At 36.0% G+C, this 16,038-nt stretch overlaps 2 protein-coding genes across 2 annotated transcripts; both read left to right on the top strand.

The window, feature by feature from the left end:
* The first annotated feature begins 512 nt into the window (after positions 1-512).
* On the top strand, positions 513-7,050 carry LOC107734199 (C-terminal-binding protein 2-like). Its single transcript, XM_016546088.1, has 6 exons — positions 513-729; positions 1,645-1,859; positions 1,956-2,086; positions 2,475-2,602; positions 2,949-3,063; positions 6,046-7,050. Exons 1-6 carry the CDS (start codon positions 513-515, stop codon positions 6,212-6,214), a joined length of 975 nt encoding a protein of 324 aa, XP_016401574.1. The 3' UTR covers positions 6,215-7,050.
* Positions 7,051-8,984: 1,934 nt separating this feature from the next.
* On the top strand, positions 8,985-13,745 carry LOC107734364 (keratinocyte-associated protein 3-like). Its single transcript, XM_016546304.1, has 6 exons — positions 8,985-9,114; positions 9,677-9,861; positions 11,046-11,105; positions 11,565-11,762; positions 11,873-12,007; positions 13,005-13,745. Exons 1-6 carry the CDS (start codon positions 9,102-9,104, stop codon positions 13,098-13,100), a joined length of 687 nt encoding a protein of 228 aa, XP_016401790.1. The 5' UTR covers positions 8,985-9,101; the 3' UTR covers positions 13,101-13,745.
* The last annotated feature ends 2,293 nt before the right edge of the window (positions 13,746-16,038 follow it).

The raw sequence follows: 16,038 nt of genomic DNA, 5'->3' as shown, positions 1-16,038 counted from the left end.
ATATAATGCATGACACATAATGCATTATACATAACAAAAAATCAGGTGCAATGTTGTTTTAGCAGCTTTCTGGACAATAAAATACACCTAATTAATGACAGTGAGAAACCTGAATGGTAGATGATATTGTGAAAAGCCATAGCAAATAAAATGTTGAATGAAAACATGCTACTGAAATCAAATACTGCTTAACTGAGAAACCAGGTTTAATCTTTGTTCAGAAACACAAAGTATTCTGCATGTAGTGAAGAAAAGTCGGATGTTTGAAAGTTTGAAAACCGAGACAGAAGGAGGTACAGGAGAGAGCTAATTGTACCTCTGGGACAGACAGTTTATATGGTTAGAATAAAAGGAGAAATATTACAGATACAGCTTAATACAGGTCAAATCCATGAATGGAGAGAAGACGGGATCAGGGAGCGTTAATAGATCATCTGAGGCCATTTGAATCTGGTTTATTGAGTGCTCTGATATGTAAATATGAATCTTTTCATGTTGCCTAACATTAGTGCATGTCTGCAGGTATTGCGGTGTGTAATATTCCATCAGCTGCTGTGGAGGAGACGGCAGACTCAACGCTTTGCCACATCCTGAACCTGTACAGGAGGAACACCTGGCTGTACCAGGCCATGCGTGAGGGCACACGGGTCCAGAGCGTGGAGCAGATCAGAGAGGTGGCGTCAGGGGCCGCCCGCATCAGAGGAGAAACACTCGGACTTATTGGCTTTGGTGAGGGACAGAAACACTAAAACGTTACAATATTTTACAAATGTGTTGTTGTTATTAACTAAAACTATAAAAAAATGTTTTTGTTAATTGAAATAATGTATTACATAAAATATAAATATTATTACATAGCATAAAAATAAAAACGTTTGCAAAAATAGACTTGCAAAAATGATTAAAACTACAACTGAATTCAAATTTTAATTCAAATTTACTACAAATTACTAAAACCTAAACTATACTTTAAAATGAAAACTGAAATAAAAAATAAAATATATTAAAATATAAAATTATATTCAATATAAAAATTAAAGTTAGTCAAAATATTAATAAATACTATAATTGTATATAAATAATACTAAAATGACAGTTATGCAATTGTGGTAAGCATATAATAATAATAATAATGCTTGCTAATTTCATTTAATGAAAATTATTGCTATTATTATTGAACTAATTATTTATCATAATCATAAAATCAAGCTAATTGTTATTATTTATTATATTAAATAAACTGATTTAGTTGAATGAACATAATCTTATTTACTGTTTTTGTAACCGCAAAGTCATCACAACTATGAAATAATGCAAATTAAATTATGGGAATTATGTAGAGATCAAAAATCTTCATATGTTGATATTCATATATAGGCAAAATTTGTCACTGTATACAAGACTAATTTCAAGCGTTCAAGAAAAATTTGATTAAGTGTTAGCTTTTGACCGGTAGATACAGTATGACATGAACATATACTACAGGAATAGTTCAAATAAATGATGTCATCATCTAGTCAGGTCACTCGTGTGAAATTTTTTTTCATATAACTAAAGTCAGTGGTGACAACAGGTTTTCCAAGCTCTAATAACGACAAAAAAAAAAGCACCATACAAGTTATATATGCCATCTTTGTCTCATAGGCCGATCGGGACAGGCAGTGGCTGTTCGAGCGAAAGCATTTGGCTTCAATGTGATCTTTTATGACCCGTACCTGCAAGACGGTTTAGAGCGATCGCTGGGCGTCCAGAGAGTTTACACCTTACAGGACCTCCTGTACCAGAGCGACTGTGTGTCTCTCCACTGCAACCTAAACGAACACAATCACCACCTCATCAACGACTTCACCATCAAACAGGTACATTACCCACAAACGGCCCATTAAACCCATTCCTGCTATCATGAGCGCCATCTAGTGGCTGTTGTGTGAACATCATGTATGATGTTTTGTTAGATGCGACAGGGAGCATTTCTAGTCAACACAGCACGAGGGGGTCTGGTGGATGAAAAAGCCCTGGCTCAGGCTCTCAAAGAGGGCAGGATACGGGGGGCCGCCCTGGACGTTCACGAGTCTGAACCCTTCAGGTAACATTTGGAATGACATCCTAATTGTAATCCAATCTCCGTGTTACTTTGCTGCAACTCCAAACATTTCTTCAGCTGCACCTACATTTGCACGCTATTATTTCTATATAATATGCAAAATTAGGATTAGTGCATCCTAGCTTTGCATCACAGGAATAAATCACATTTTACAACATATTCATATAGAAAATAGTTTGTTTAAATTGTAATAATATTTCACTGTTTTTACAGTATTTCTAATCAAATAAATGCAGCCCAATGAGCATAAGAGACTTTTTCAAAAACATGTTAAAAATCTTACTGACGGTAGCGTATGCACATGACCAGTGAAGTTCAATGTGTAGTAAAAATGAGATTTGGTGCGCAAAATGAGATGTCTTTCTCTCAGTTTTTCTCAGGGTCCTCTGAAGGACGCGCCCAATCTGATCTGCACCCCTCACACGGCGTGGTACAGTGAGCAGGCCTCACTAGAGATGAGAGAGGCAGCGGCCACTGAGATCCGCAGGGCCATCACCGGTACAACTTCTTAGAATGTTTGCTATTCAAAATGTAACCACTTCTCATGAGGATATCATCATAGAATTTGCGTACAACATTGTGATTATCAATGGGCTACATGCTTAATTATGGTTAATTGCATGTGAGCTGTGAAGTGGGGGGGGTCCTGATTTATCTCTCTTTCTCTCACTTCTATCTCTATCGCAAAATTTTTTAAACTTTCTTTTTTTACCTCAAACATTAGTCTTTCGCTGCCTAGCGAGCACTTGTACTTCCTTCAGGGAATGTAAATCTAGTTCTTTTTATAAACTATCCATCCTATTGTACATCAGTCATCATGTCTCGGGTTTGTTCTGGTTTTCAGGTCGTATTCCAGATAGTCTCAGAAACTGCATCAACAAAGAGTTTTTTGTGACTACGGCTCCGTGGGGGGTGATGGAGCAGCAGGTACATCCGGAGCTCAACGGCGGAGCCTACAGGTAACATAAGAGATCTTAAACATGCACAGAACGCCATCTATTTTTTCATACTTCACCTATTTTATCTTGCTAATCCTTTTACTGTCCATCCCTGAGTTTTTTACCATCTCAAACACCCTCTTTTCTAGGATTGAGAACTGGTTCTTATTTAGAACTGGACCCAAATGATTTTCATTGCATTCAGTTCTGTTAATCTTTCAGTCCTAAAATTTGATGTAATTAACCTTTTAAATAATTTTCTTAATTTATTTTTAATGATAATGAATATTTTTAATTAATTGTAATACATTTCATTTTATTTTTTAATTTTGCCAATTTTATAAATCAAATTAAATTTGATTTGATTAATTTGATATATTTTTTAAATATCTGAACTGTTCCTAAAACTATAAATATACTTAAAAGTAAAACTGCATGTGATGTTAATTTAGAAAGAATATATTTTGTATTATGTTTATTTTTCTTACCACATTGGCAAATCGTTGTTTTTTTTTGTGTGTTGTCAGTATAAATCTAAAATAATTTGGTAAGATTTATGATTATCTTAAAACCAGAAGAACTATTTGCCAGTGAGACACATTCAGAAAAAAATGGTACAATACTAAATAGTAAATAGTAATAGTTTAATAAATGGTATAATAAATATTATTTAATTAATAATAAATATGTGACCCTGGACCATTTATAATATATATCAGCTGAATAAATAAGCTTTCCATTGATGTATGGTTTGTTAGGATAGGACAATATTTGGTCGAGATACAACTATTTGAAAATCTGGAATCTGAGAGTGCATAAAAATCTAAATATTGAGAAAATCATCTTTAAAGTTGTCCAAAATGAAGTTCTTAGCAATGCATATTACTAATCAAAAATTAAGTTTTAATATATTTACAGTAGGAAATTTACAAAATATCTTCATGGAACATGATCTTTACTTAATATCCTAATGAATTTTGGCATAAAAGAAAAATCAATAATTTTGACCCATACAATGTATTTTTGGCTATTGCTACAAATATACCCCAGCGACTTAAGACTGGTTTTGTGGTCCAGGGTCACATATGTAAAAAAAAAAAAAAAAAATCTAAATGTTACAAAAATAGTCATAGAAAAGTCATATTCATTGGAATAACTGCCATAAAAGGACTAAATCAATCAAATTGTTGATAAACTTGAATCATCATATTAAATCTGAATCAAAACCGTAATAATTAAATTCCTTCCAATCCCTGCTCTTTTCCCCACTGGACTCAAGATCACTCCTTCCTCTCTGTAAGATGAAATACTCAACAAATTCATGGATTCTATTGTATGAGCAGCCAAGCAGTACAGCGGCTGTGTTCAGCTATGCAGACGTGCTTCATTAATTCATCTCTGTGTAGTGAGTGTTATCCCTCCAGATCACCATATGCAAATAGACTCAAACGAGACCGCCGTCTGTCCCTGTGGCACACATAAATTAACTTCGACAGCATCACCTCTAGATTTACCCGCTATGACCCTTCTGAACATTTCCCTAAACTAACACCTCATTCTTATGCATTTAACTCTCCAACCCACACATAAAAACACACACACACACACACAAACCAGCCCCGATTGTGTTGCTCAGTCTGATTGCTTCTCTCGCTCAGCAGAGTGGCCCAGCCGCTACCAGCCGTTTCTCCTGGCGGCCTGCAAGACAAAATGTATACCTAAACAATGACAGGTAACTACTTACAGCGTACTGAAACACAGAGCTCAAGACACAGTCCAAATATCTCTAAATGACACAAAACGATGTCTGAAACATCAACCATATCCTAATTTTGATTCGTCACCTTTTATTTTTACATTTCTCATTCTCATAGAACATGCAAATATCATGTGATGCCTACTATTCTACTATTATTTTAATTATACATAATATTTACTTCATGTATTTAGTTATGTTGTTCATGCCTTTTTTGCTGTGTTCAATAAGACTGATTTTGGGGCCCATTTGTGCCACTTTTATTTGAGAATTTAAGAAAAATTATTTGAGAATTCGGTAATTGTACCTGATGAATCAAGAAAGAAATCAATAAAGAAATACATGATAATGTGAACGTAATGACTATAAGTTATCCATTAATTGTCAAGTTTAGAAATAAATATTTTTTGTATAATTAATCAGTTTCTACATATGTTGATATGTTGATTTCTTGATGTAATCTTTAACGTGCATTATTTAAATTTTTTTAAAATTTGTTTATAGATACAAGTATATTCTCATTTTGATGTTTTTAAACATTATTAAATGAAGAATTCTTTTAAAATTTAGCCATTTAAGATCAGTAAAATGGATACATTTAAGTCTTTTCTGCTTGCCAAGGCTGCATTTATTTTTAAAAAATGCTGTAAAATATTATTACAATTTAAAATAACCGTTTTTTAAATGTATTTTAAAATGTAATTTATTCCTGTGATGGAAAAGCTGAATTTTCAGCATCATTACTCCAGTGTCACATGATCCTTCAGAAATCATTCTAATATACTGGTTTGCTGCTCAAGAAACATTTATTGTTTTTATCAATGCTGAAAACAGTTGTGCTGCTTCATATTTTTGTAGAAGCCGTGATTATTTGATGAATAGATTATAACATTTATTTGAAATAGAAATCTTTTGTAACATTATATTAGTCTTTACTGTCACCTTTGATTTTAATGCATCCTTGCTGAATAGTGTTAATTTCTTTAAAATCTTACTGACCCCAAACTGTTGAATGGCAGAGTTATATAGTAATGATTTGTTTTTGTCTGCAGAATTAATTTTAAGCATTTAAGCTGAAGTCTTGAGATCGAATAATTTAAGAAACATGAGAAACATTTCCATCAAATGTGCCCAAACTTTTGCAAGAGTATACATTTAAAAAGGTTCTCAGCCAAAGTGAAGCTTTTGCGTCTGTAATCATGTGGTAAAGGGCAGAGCATAAAGCTATTTTCTCTGTATTTTCTCAGGTTTCCTCCTGGTGCGATGGGTATGTCTCCTGGTGGCATGGGTGGGCAGATAGAGGGCATGATGCCCGGCGGGATGCCAGGGGCCCATCCCCTGCCGCCCAGCCACGCCCCGTCCCCCACCCAGCTCCTCAAACACAACGACCATAGAGAACACCTCGCCAAGTCATAACCACCTGACCACTGACCGACAGTCATTCAGCAAAACTGCAAATCAAAGAGACTAAGAGACAGTGAACGGGTGAACAAGCAATCAGCTGCCGCTAGCTGCACCGGAGACATGCTTCACGGACGTCTTTCCACCATCTTGTTTTCGAGTTTTAGTGTTTTTCCATTCATTTTCGTTTTAACCCAGGTTGTTTCTGTTGTTCTTGAGAGGGGAGGACATCATTTCCACCTGTTTTATAGCAGGTGGGCGGTGCTTTCTTATCAGGGGGCGTGGCACTACATAACCACGCCTCTTTCCTCGTGCACCACTTACAGAGTTCAAAACGATGCCAGTTATCAGATGCCATGCACTTGTCTTCTTCCTCCTCGCCTTATTTACGTAAACAAATCTCACAAGAGTTTCAATTTAGTTTCTTTCTTTACATCCAGAGAATTAGTGCTTGTCTTTGTTTCAGTGTTAAAAGTGCTTGATAATGAAAAAAAAAAATATATATATATATACAGTGTATCTATTAAGAGAACAGAGGTAAAGGCTGTTCTTGAGCAAAAATGAAGATGAATTCTTAGCTTTTTTCCAACATTTGGCATAGCTGACCTCTTGTTTACAGAATTGCACAAATTCAACAGGCACCAGCTCAGAAACCACTCTTCTTTAAGACCCAAGAGCACACCATTTTACTGATATATCCATTCATTTCGATTCAAAATGAGTTTTCAGGATTTGAAATGCAAACTGCATCGGGTTTTAAGATGTCAGTTTTCAAAAATGGCAATTTGGATTCGAGTGAACGTCACCGTGAGGGACATGATTTTGATTTTGTGTTTGCTTTAAAAAAAAAACAATTATAATAATAGATGGCAGCTCACATAGAAAAGGGACTGGAGTGAAAAACCGCCCCTGTCTCAGGAAGAACATTTAACGGTTACTCCAAAACGCACGACAGCCCCGTCTAAATACTCGCTCCTTCCCGTCAGCCTACCCGAGGTATTTTTATAGATCTGACATCCAGTGCGTTTTTGGTGTTGAATGTATGGCAGTTAAATTAGATTTGTATTGTCTAGTTTAATGTTTTTGTAACCATACTTTCCTCTGATCCCTTCCCTGTTCCTTTTATTTTGGGTTCTTTATGTGGAAGCGCACTGTTCGGAGCTCATTGTGTTGTTTATATGCAATATTCAGAGGTCCTCGGCCAACTCCAGTCAGGTTGGTTCCGGAACTGTAGATTTGGTTTTTAGTGTGAGTATTTGTATTTGTTTATTGTACCGAGGTGAACATTTAGCATACAGTACAGTTCAAATAAAAATACCATTCTGACTTTCTATACTGCGCTTGTGTGTTTGTCTCACTTTACGCACACATTTATGACGGTCTGACAGGATTTGCAGCATCTGCAGTGCTGTGACCTTCAGATGACCCCTGCATGCGTCTGGACGCCACAAGGGGTCGCTGTGGCTCTGGGGTTATAGGTTTCCTTATGCATTGATAATAGGCTACATTGTTTTATATTTATATGCTTATTTTTGCTAAAGAAATAAGTGAGAAATTGGTATTTTACAAAAAAAATTTAAAAAAACTTAACAAATCACACAAGTGTTTTGGGGGGTTTCAAGATGACAAAAGCTAATTTCCATCTTATTTCTTTACCAAAAATAAGACCCAGGCGTATGATTTGACTTGTTGATCAATTTAATGCAATATGATATTACCTGACAATAAAATGTCCATGTTTTTATGTGTTCTGTAAATTTTGCCTATTCCTTTTCCAGTATTCTGTTATCATCTTGTTTACCTGATGTGCCTGTGCTTTGTCCTCGCTACTCTAATATTTGCTTAGTGCTGATATTGTGGGGTGTGGCATTCAGATATGACAGGACTTTGTACAGTGGCATTTGGTCCGTGTAACTCTTCACAATTCAATTTTCAGGCCATGTGGTGCAAATGCAAAAATAAAACAAATGAAAGCAAACGTTCGTTTTTACATTTTTCCCCCCCAGTTACTTCATAAATGAATAATTGCCATTTTCTCTCCTTTTTTCAATTTTACTTTTGCTAAATTGTGACTTCAGAAATGATCAGTAAAAAAAAAAAAAAGAAAGAAATTTAAAGGATTTTCTATTTACCATGAGCGGGGGTGTGGCCGCGGACCGGTGTTCCGGTGAATTCAGTTTTATGCGTCTCGGTAGAACAGTGCTGTCATAGTTTGAATAGTTAGCATGGACAGACAGATGCCAGACAGTTTTTAGAGCTACAGTGAGTGTCATGAAACTAAATCTATTTTTGGATAGAGCGTTGCGTTGGTCATGTGAGATGCATCACTGGTAAAACCCTTATGAACAACAAAAGGGAAAGCTAGAGTATTCCCAGATGCCAGTTTGACCAATACAGTGGCAGTATGCAATGCAAAAAAAAAAGTAAAGATAAGGCATAAGTTTATATATAGTATCATAGTATTAGGCTATATATTGATTAACTATTTCAAAACAAATTAAACTTTATCAAATGCATATATCATGCAATAATCCAGCAAAATCATTTTTGCAACTTTCAAAATTAAAATTGAGAATTAAAGAGAAAATCTGTGACAACGAAATGTGAGACAACATCTTTATGACAACGATTATTAATAGAGTATTAATAAAAAATGTGTATATTAATATGCATTAATACAATATATATATATATATTTTTTTTTTTTTTTTTTCCACTTCAAAATAAGAGAGATTCATTGGAGCTTTTCTGTATTCGCATTGAGTGACGTTTGTATTCTGGCTCCTCCCACTTCCGCTGTACAGGTGAGTCGTGCGTGACGTCATCGACTATGAAGGGAGGAACCTGCGTTTGATATCCAAGTTTTTCCTTCTAAACTGAGTTCAAATACGCGGATACAGATATGTGTGATTTCGGTAAGACGGTCATTTCTTTCTTTTTATTGCAGGTGCGAGAATTACAGGTGATTTATAGTTTAACTGAAGCGGTAAAGAACGGTGTCCGGTGTCCAGAGAAAAGAAGCGTCTGACAATCGGTTATTTGTTCGCGTCTGTTTACATTTACATGTTTACATTTTCCTAATGTTTTATTCACTGTAGAAAAGAATATTTATCAGCTGGATAAACCTTTAGGAACAATATTTTGCACTAAATCCTGCTAAAGCAGATTAGAAGGAAAATGGGATTTGCGTCAGGCTTGTACTTTATACACAACTTTAAATGTTCTAAACTATGTAATAAATCTGTTGATACGTATTACAAGGCCATTTTTTTTATTGAAGCAACACTTAAAATGTATGCCAATACATTGCAAAATAAATCAAGTCCACTGGTGTCAGCCACTAGTTCATTGCAAAACTGGTTAATAAACGTTTAATTAGTTCTGAGAAAAGGTCTAGTAGTATTTCTTTTCTAATGCAATTAAATTGTTTAGGTGTAATTTTTTAAAACCACTGTATGAAAGTATACTATATTCTAGACAAGCAGAAGGGCCCTGGGCGGCTGATGACGAAAGGACTGACCCTCATCGTCATTGGTCATGTTAATTTCATCCTGAGTGCCATTGTCCATGGCAGTGTGTTACGCCACGTATCCAAACCCAGCAATGAGATCTCAACAGAATATACCGTATCAAACATCATCTCTGTCACCTCAGGACTGCTGGTGAGTGGTTGCGCTTCGGTATATTCTCTCATGTCCCATTTGTGGGTCCTAAATGATGCTGATTCAACTCATGCATGTAATCTCCAGTATGTGATGCTTTCTGAATCTCAAGAATTTTCATTCAGAAAGGGTCTGGTCACATGTCTGTAAATGTAAATCGAAGGATTTGCTACTACTTTGGGTGTGCTTTGTGTGAGTTAAGTCTGCATATTTACTTAAAGGAATATTTCACACAAAAATGAAAAACTGAGCAGCATTTTACACACCCTCAGGTCATCCGAGATGTAGATGTAAATTTAGCATTACATCACATGCTCACCAATGTATCCTCTGCAGTGAATGGGTGCCGTCAGAATGACAGCTGATAAAAAATCACAATAATCCACACGACTGCAGTCCATCAATTAACATTTTATAAAGCGAAAAGCTGTGTGTTTGTAAGAAACAAATCCTTCATTAAGGCGTTTTAACTTCAAACCGTTGCTTCTTGCCAAAATATGAGTCCATAATACATAATCCATAATAATGCTTCCTCCAGTGGAAAAAAGTCCATCCCCTGTTGCCCCCTCACATCAAAATCTACAAACATATTTGTTTAGAACTGTTTTGGACTGTTTTCGCTTGTGAACGGTTGCTTGATCTGTGCATATTTCTCTCCTGATTCAGACGAGACAATCTTTTTCACTGGAGAAAGCATTATTATGGATGGAAGACTTGTTTGAAGTTAAAAAAGTCTTAATGATTGATTTGTTTATTACATGCATGCAGCTTTTCGCTTCACATGACATTAACTGATGGACTGGAGTGGTGTGGATTACTGAATTATTGTGATATTTTTATCAGCTGTTTGGACTCTCATTCTGACGGCACCCATTCACTGCAGAGGATCTAAATTTCTCCCAATCTGTTTCGATGAAGAAACAAACTCATGTTCATAAACTCACGTTCATGGATGGCCTAAGGGTGAATACATTGTCAACAAATTTTTGTTTTTGGGTAAACTATTCCTTCAAGCTGTTTAGAAAAGTGCTTATAATACTCTTTTCACACATATTTAAACACATTAAACTTTTTAGGGTTCCTGAGTAGTTTTAATTTCTACATTTTCCCACAAAATCAGAAAAATAAGAATAAAATGCCATTGAATGTCCTCACACCTAATCATGTTAACATGCTTTTCTCAGAGCATTGCAAGTGGAATTGTTGCAATATTGGTGTCAAGGAATATAACCAACTTGAAATTGGTAAGTAGGCCTAATCTAGGGTGAATATATGTTCTCTTTTTCCCAGACATGTCCTGGCCGGCATTTCAAAATCACCGAAAATGTTCAGGTTTTGGCTTTGTTTTCTTATTAATGTGTTCTCTACAGTCCTCATACATTATATGTATGTGTATTTGCATGGCTTTGACCGTTCTCTGTAGATCCCACCTTCTCACACACCACGATTGGTTGAATATATACAATGTCTGCACACTATTGGTCAAGCTACTTTTTAGTCATTACCTTCAGCAAGTATGAAAACAAAGCCAAAACTTGGACATTTTAGGCGATTTAGAAATCCCAGCCAGGCCATGTCTGGGTAAAAAAGAGGACGTATGGACATACTACCTTATCAGCATGATTGTTCTGTATACCAATGCAAAAATACCACATTCTTTCCCTCTAGTGTTTAACTCGGCTCTGTTCTTCTGCTTCCTGTAGCACATCGGTCTGTTAGTGAGTTCCTTTCTGAATGCCTTTTTCTCGCTGGCGTGTTTAGTGGGGCTGATTTTGGCGATCAGTATGACCATTTCAGCCGACGGGAGCACGCTCATGAAAGGATGTAATTCCACTAACATGCCTGTGAATGCACGTTCTCTGGTCATCGTCAACTGTCCTTTTGATGCAACTCGCATCTATGTGAGTCAGTCTACAGAAATGCATCTGGTGTTTTTGAACAATTTTATATAAGTTAACCAGTTTGAACTTTCATCTTGTATGTGAAGACTGAACTGCTGTTTCTCCTCCAGGACACAACTCTTGCTCTGTGGTTCACCTGTGCTACATTCACCACACTTGAGGCTGGACTGTCTGTGTGGTGCTTTATTGTGGGTCTCCAGTTAAGAGGCATCGGACCCTGTGCTCAAACCTACATCAGAGAGCAGGTACATCTCTCAATATGCATGCAGACGGCTCAGCTGAATGAACCTGCTGTTTAAAACCATAATAATTTTCATAGGGATTTTTTGTGATCCTCTTAACAGATTATGGAAATGACTTGGCAGGGTTCTGAGCTCTTTACATATACATTTATGCATTTAAAGGAGCTGTTCACCTAAAAATGAAAATGTACTCACCCTTCAGGCCATCTAAGGTGTAGATGAGTTTGTTTCTTCATGGGAACAGATTTGGAAAAATTTAACATTACATCACTTGCTCACCAATGGATCCTCTGCAATGAATGGGTGCCGTCAGAATGAGTGTCCAAACAGCTGATAAAAACATCACAATGTTCCACAAGTAATCCACACCACTCCGTCCATCAATTAACATCTTGTGAAGTGAATAGCTGCATGTTTGTAAGAAACAAATCCATCATTAAGGCATTTTACCTTCAAACTGTTGCTTCTGGAAAAGGCAATATTATGGATTATGGACTTGTATTTTAGCCAAAAGCAACAGTTTAAAATTAAAACTGTCTTAATGGCAATTAATGCAGCTTTTCGCTTTACAAGATGTTAATTGATGGACTGGAGTGGTGTGGATTACTTGTGGATTATTGTGATGTTTTTATCAGCTGTTTGGACTCTCATTCTGACGGCACCCATTCACTGCAGAGCATCCAGTGGTGAGCAAGTGATGGAATGCTACATTTCTCCCAATCTGTTCCGATGAAGAAACAACCTCATTACATCTTGGATGCAATTTTGGGTGTCTTGTTCATTTTTGGGTGAACTATTCCTTAAAGGTAGAATAAAGCAGACATGTTTATCCAAAGCAATTTGCATTGCATTCAGAGTATATGTTTTATCAGTTCAAAACAGCCAATTCTAAGGGTCAGGGAGTAGAAAAATGTCTTGTAAATCTGTAATTGAAAGTGATTAGTGATTAAAAAAGCTATAATATGACCTTTTTAGTCAATGTGATTGTATATCATAACAGCTGGAAGAGGAGGCACTGGCATCAGGATCAAAGATGGACCAAGACCACACGACTCAAGCCGAGCGTCTCATTGCACATTACTCTGCCAGCGCTTAGAGAGACAATCCCAATGTTAAAGTGGAAGTTTTTTAATTAGATGCTGTGTAGTGAAACAGATCATGATAATAGTTTGCATTCATACGGAGTTACATTCTGAATTTTATTAATTGATAATTGTAGATGATTTGAAGCACTGAGGTTGATACAGGCTTTGTCAGTTGGACTTTTGGACTGAATGTTTTCAGTCTACACATATAGACTGTAATTTAGCCAAAACCATCATAGATTATATCCATTACGGTGTTTTCTGAAACTGTGTCTGGACTTACGTGTTTTGCGGTTCTTGTTTACATTGAAACACCCAACTTGTGCGTAATTTCAAAATTGAGCTGATGATTTTTTTAAGTGACTTTGTATTCTTTTTTAATATGAGATGCTATTGTGCTTGTGATGTCAAATATACCAAAACATATTTTAGTTTAAAGCAGCTGTTTTAATAGCTGTTTTAATGTGCCACAGACTTAGCTCTCTAGCCGGTAGGCTTACAAATATTTCAGAGTGTGCCAGAGTGCTGTGAGGCATGTTAATATGAGTTGGATTTAATGATGCAGAGAAAGTCTCACATTCACAGATAATCCAGTATGATTAAAGGCAGGGTATGTGATTTTTCAAAAACACTTTAGAAAACTGATTCGGGCCGAATAGCAAAACAAACTTGTAGCCAATCAGCAATAAGGGCCGTGTCTACTCGTGATGTGTTTTCTGTCGGGGATTTGTTGTGCCGCGCCGCTCACGTCCGTAGACATGGTGTAACATTGGTTTTGCTTTGTTTCACAGAACTAATCGTTGCCTGGGTTGCGTACGTATATGTGGGGCGGAGCTATCAAAATAGGGGCAAGTCCCTTTTGGTGTAGGGGCCTGTTTGTTTTGGTGATGTCAAATATCAACATTGGCTACCAGAAATCACTTACTCTGCCTTTAAAGGCGTTTAATATTGACGTAGAGACATGACTGACACCGTCAAAGCAAAGGGATTTCCCTCTACGTGATGAATTATGTTTCATTTCAAAAGACTGTGTTTGTGTGTTTAGAGAGCTGTAATTTTGTTTAATTCCTGATGGATTATTCAAAAGTCCCTCATTGCAATTCAGAAAATTGAAGCTTTGCTGTCTAAATTTTATTGTATTACTTTTTAACACTGTGGTATGTTGTTGTTATCAATGTGCATTATATTTGAATAAATACACATTAATATAACAAATAGATTTTCCAGAACCCTTTCTCAATGTAAAAGTGTTCCATAATGAATAATTATTTATGTTAGGCTATGAAATATTTTTTGATATGCAGATAGTAATTTCATTTTAGATTCCACAACTAGAGTTGGAAATGGTGAATGTTATTCTTTTAAATCTAAGCTTTAACCAGGAATTAAAATACATATTTTTAATAATTTATTGTATTTAGTAGTTTAATGAACAATTATCTAAAATGCAATTAATGTAGCATAAAAAATGTAGTTTTAAAAAGCTCAACAATTCAAACAAACTTTTTTGTTCCCCCGAGGTGGATGAACAACATTAACTTTCACTGACCCTTTGTTAGACTGGAAAAACAGTTCTCATTATTGTTCATCCTGTGATCCCACACTGGCTCTGTTTGGTAAAGCTGACCTCATTCACTTCACTGCACCTGTTGGATTGCTGGACATCTGCTGTTCACTCAGAGCGTCAGAGACAAAACCCTAGTTATCTACAGACTCAATTATCAGACTCCAAACTCTATGGTTATTACTTTATTATTTTAGAAAGATAAAGAGAAAAATACACCATCAACTAACCTGTTCCCCTGGTTACTGAGGTCACTGTGAAATGTAGTTTGAAAGAGTTTTATTATACACTGAAAAAAATGTTTCATTCATCCAATTAAAAAATTTTTGGGTAATGATTCACATCTATATTTTTTAACTTGAGCCAATGAAAAATAAATAACTTGGGGCAATGATTACCCTAAATTTTTTTAATTGGATGAATGAAACATTTTTTCAGTTTATAAACCAATAGCCTTATATGTTCGGTTATATATTATATACATAGATATTTTATCATTACCTTTTATTTAATTCCACTGCTTTTATTGTACATGTTGATGCCTTTGCTGTTATACGTACAGAGTAACTGCAGACAAAAATATTTACATTTTCATTTTAAATTAATTTAGTCAATTATTAGTTTTGATGTAGTTTAATTAAATATGCATCCTTCCTCTGTGCCAGAGTTTGAAACGTCTCCCCAGGACATGCCCAGTTGATTTGGGGAGACACAACTTGCCAACTAAATACGAACTTCCCAGGAGGCCTTGAACGCACCAGAAGCTCTCAGAACATTCCCAGTTTACAAGATCTAATTACGAGTTCTACAAGGACTTGAAAGCTTTGACGTTGTTGCCATAGAAACGCTTCTCGTTTCTTATTTGTGCATTGTCATTTCCTTTCCTCGCGTCTTAGCTCCAACGCCCTTAGGATGCAAGGAAAGAAAATGAGGACGGAAAAATCAAAGGAATGCTTATTTGTACATTGGAATATTCTTGATTCTCATCAGCTGCGCTCAGATCAATCTGCCCTTATGTTGTTAAAGGGGTCGTATGATGCGATTTCAATTTTTCCTTTCTCTTTGGAGTGTTACAAGCTCTTGGTGCATAAAGAAGATGTACTGTAAAGTTGCAAAGACTAAAGTCTCAAATCCAAAGAGATATTCTTTATAAAAGTTAAGAGTCAACCACGCCTACCTAAAACGGCTCGTTCTAACACGCCCCCACATATCTACCTCACGATGTGGGAAGATTTGCATAACGCCGCCCAAATGTTCACGCAAAGAAAGAAGGCATAACTTTTATTCTCACTGTAGTATTATTGCTGCCGCCATGTCGTGAAGGCGCGGTGTTTCATTGTGAAAGCGAAACTACTTTGTTTGGCCTTCCAAAAGAGGACAATATC

The sequence above is a fragment of the Sinocyclocheilus rhinocerous genome, unplaced genomic scaffold (assembly GCF_001515625.1).
Source record: "Sinocyclocheilus rhinocerous isolate Xijiao unplaced genomic scaffold, SAMN03320098_v1.1 scaffold853, whole genome shotgun sequence".
Taxonomy (NCBI): Eukaryota; Metazoa; Chordata; class Actinopteri; order Cypriniformes; family Cyprinidae; genus Sinocyclocheilus; species Sinocyclocheilus rhinocerous.
The sequence above is the reverse complement of the archived record's forward strand: the minus strand, read 5'-3'. Positions and strand labels throughout refer to the sequence as shown.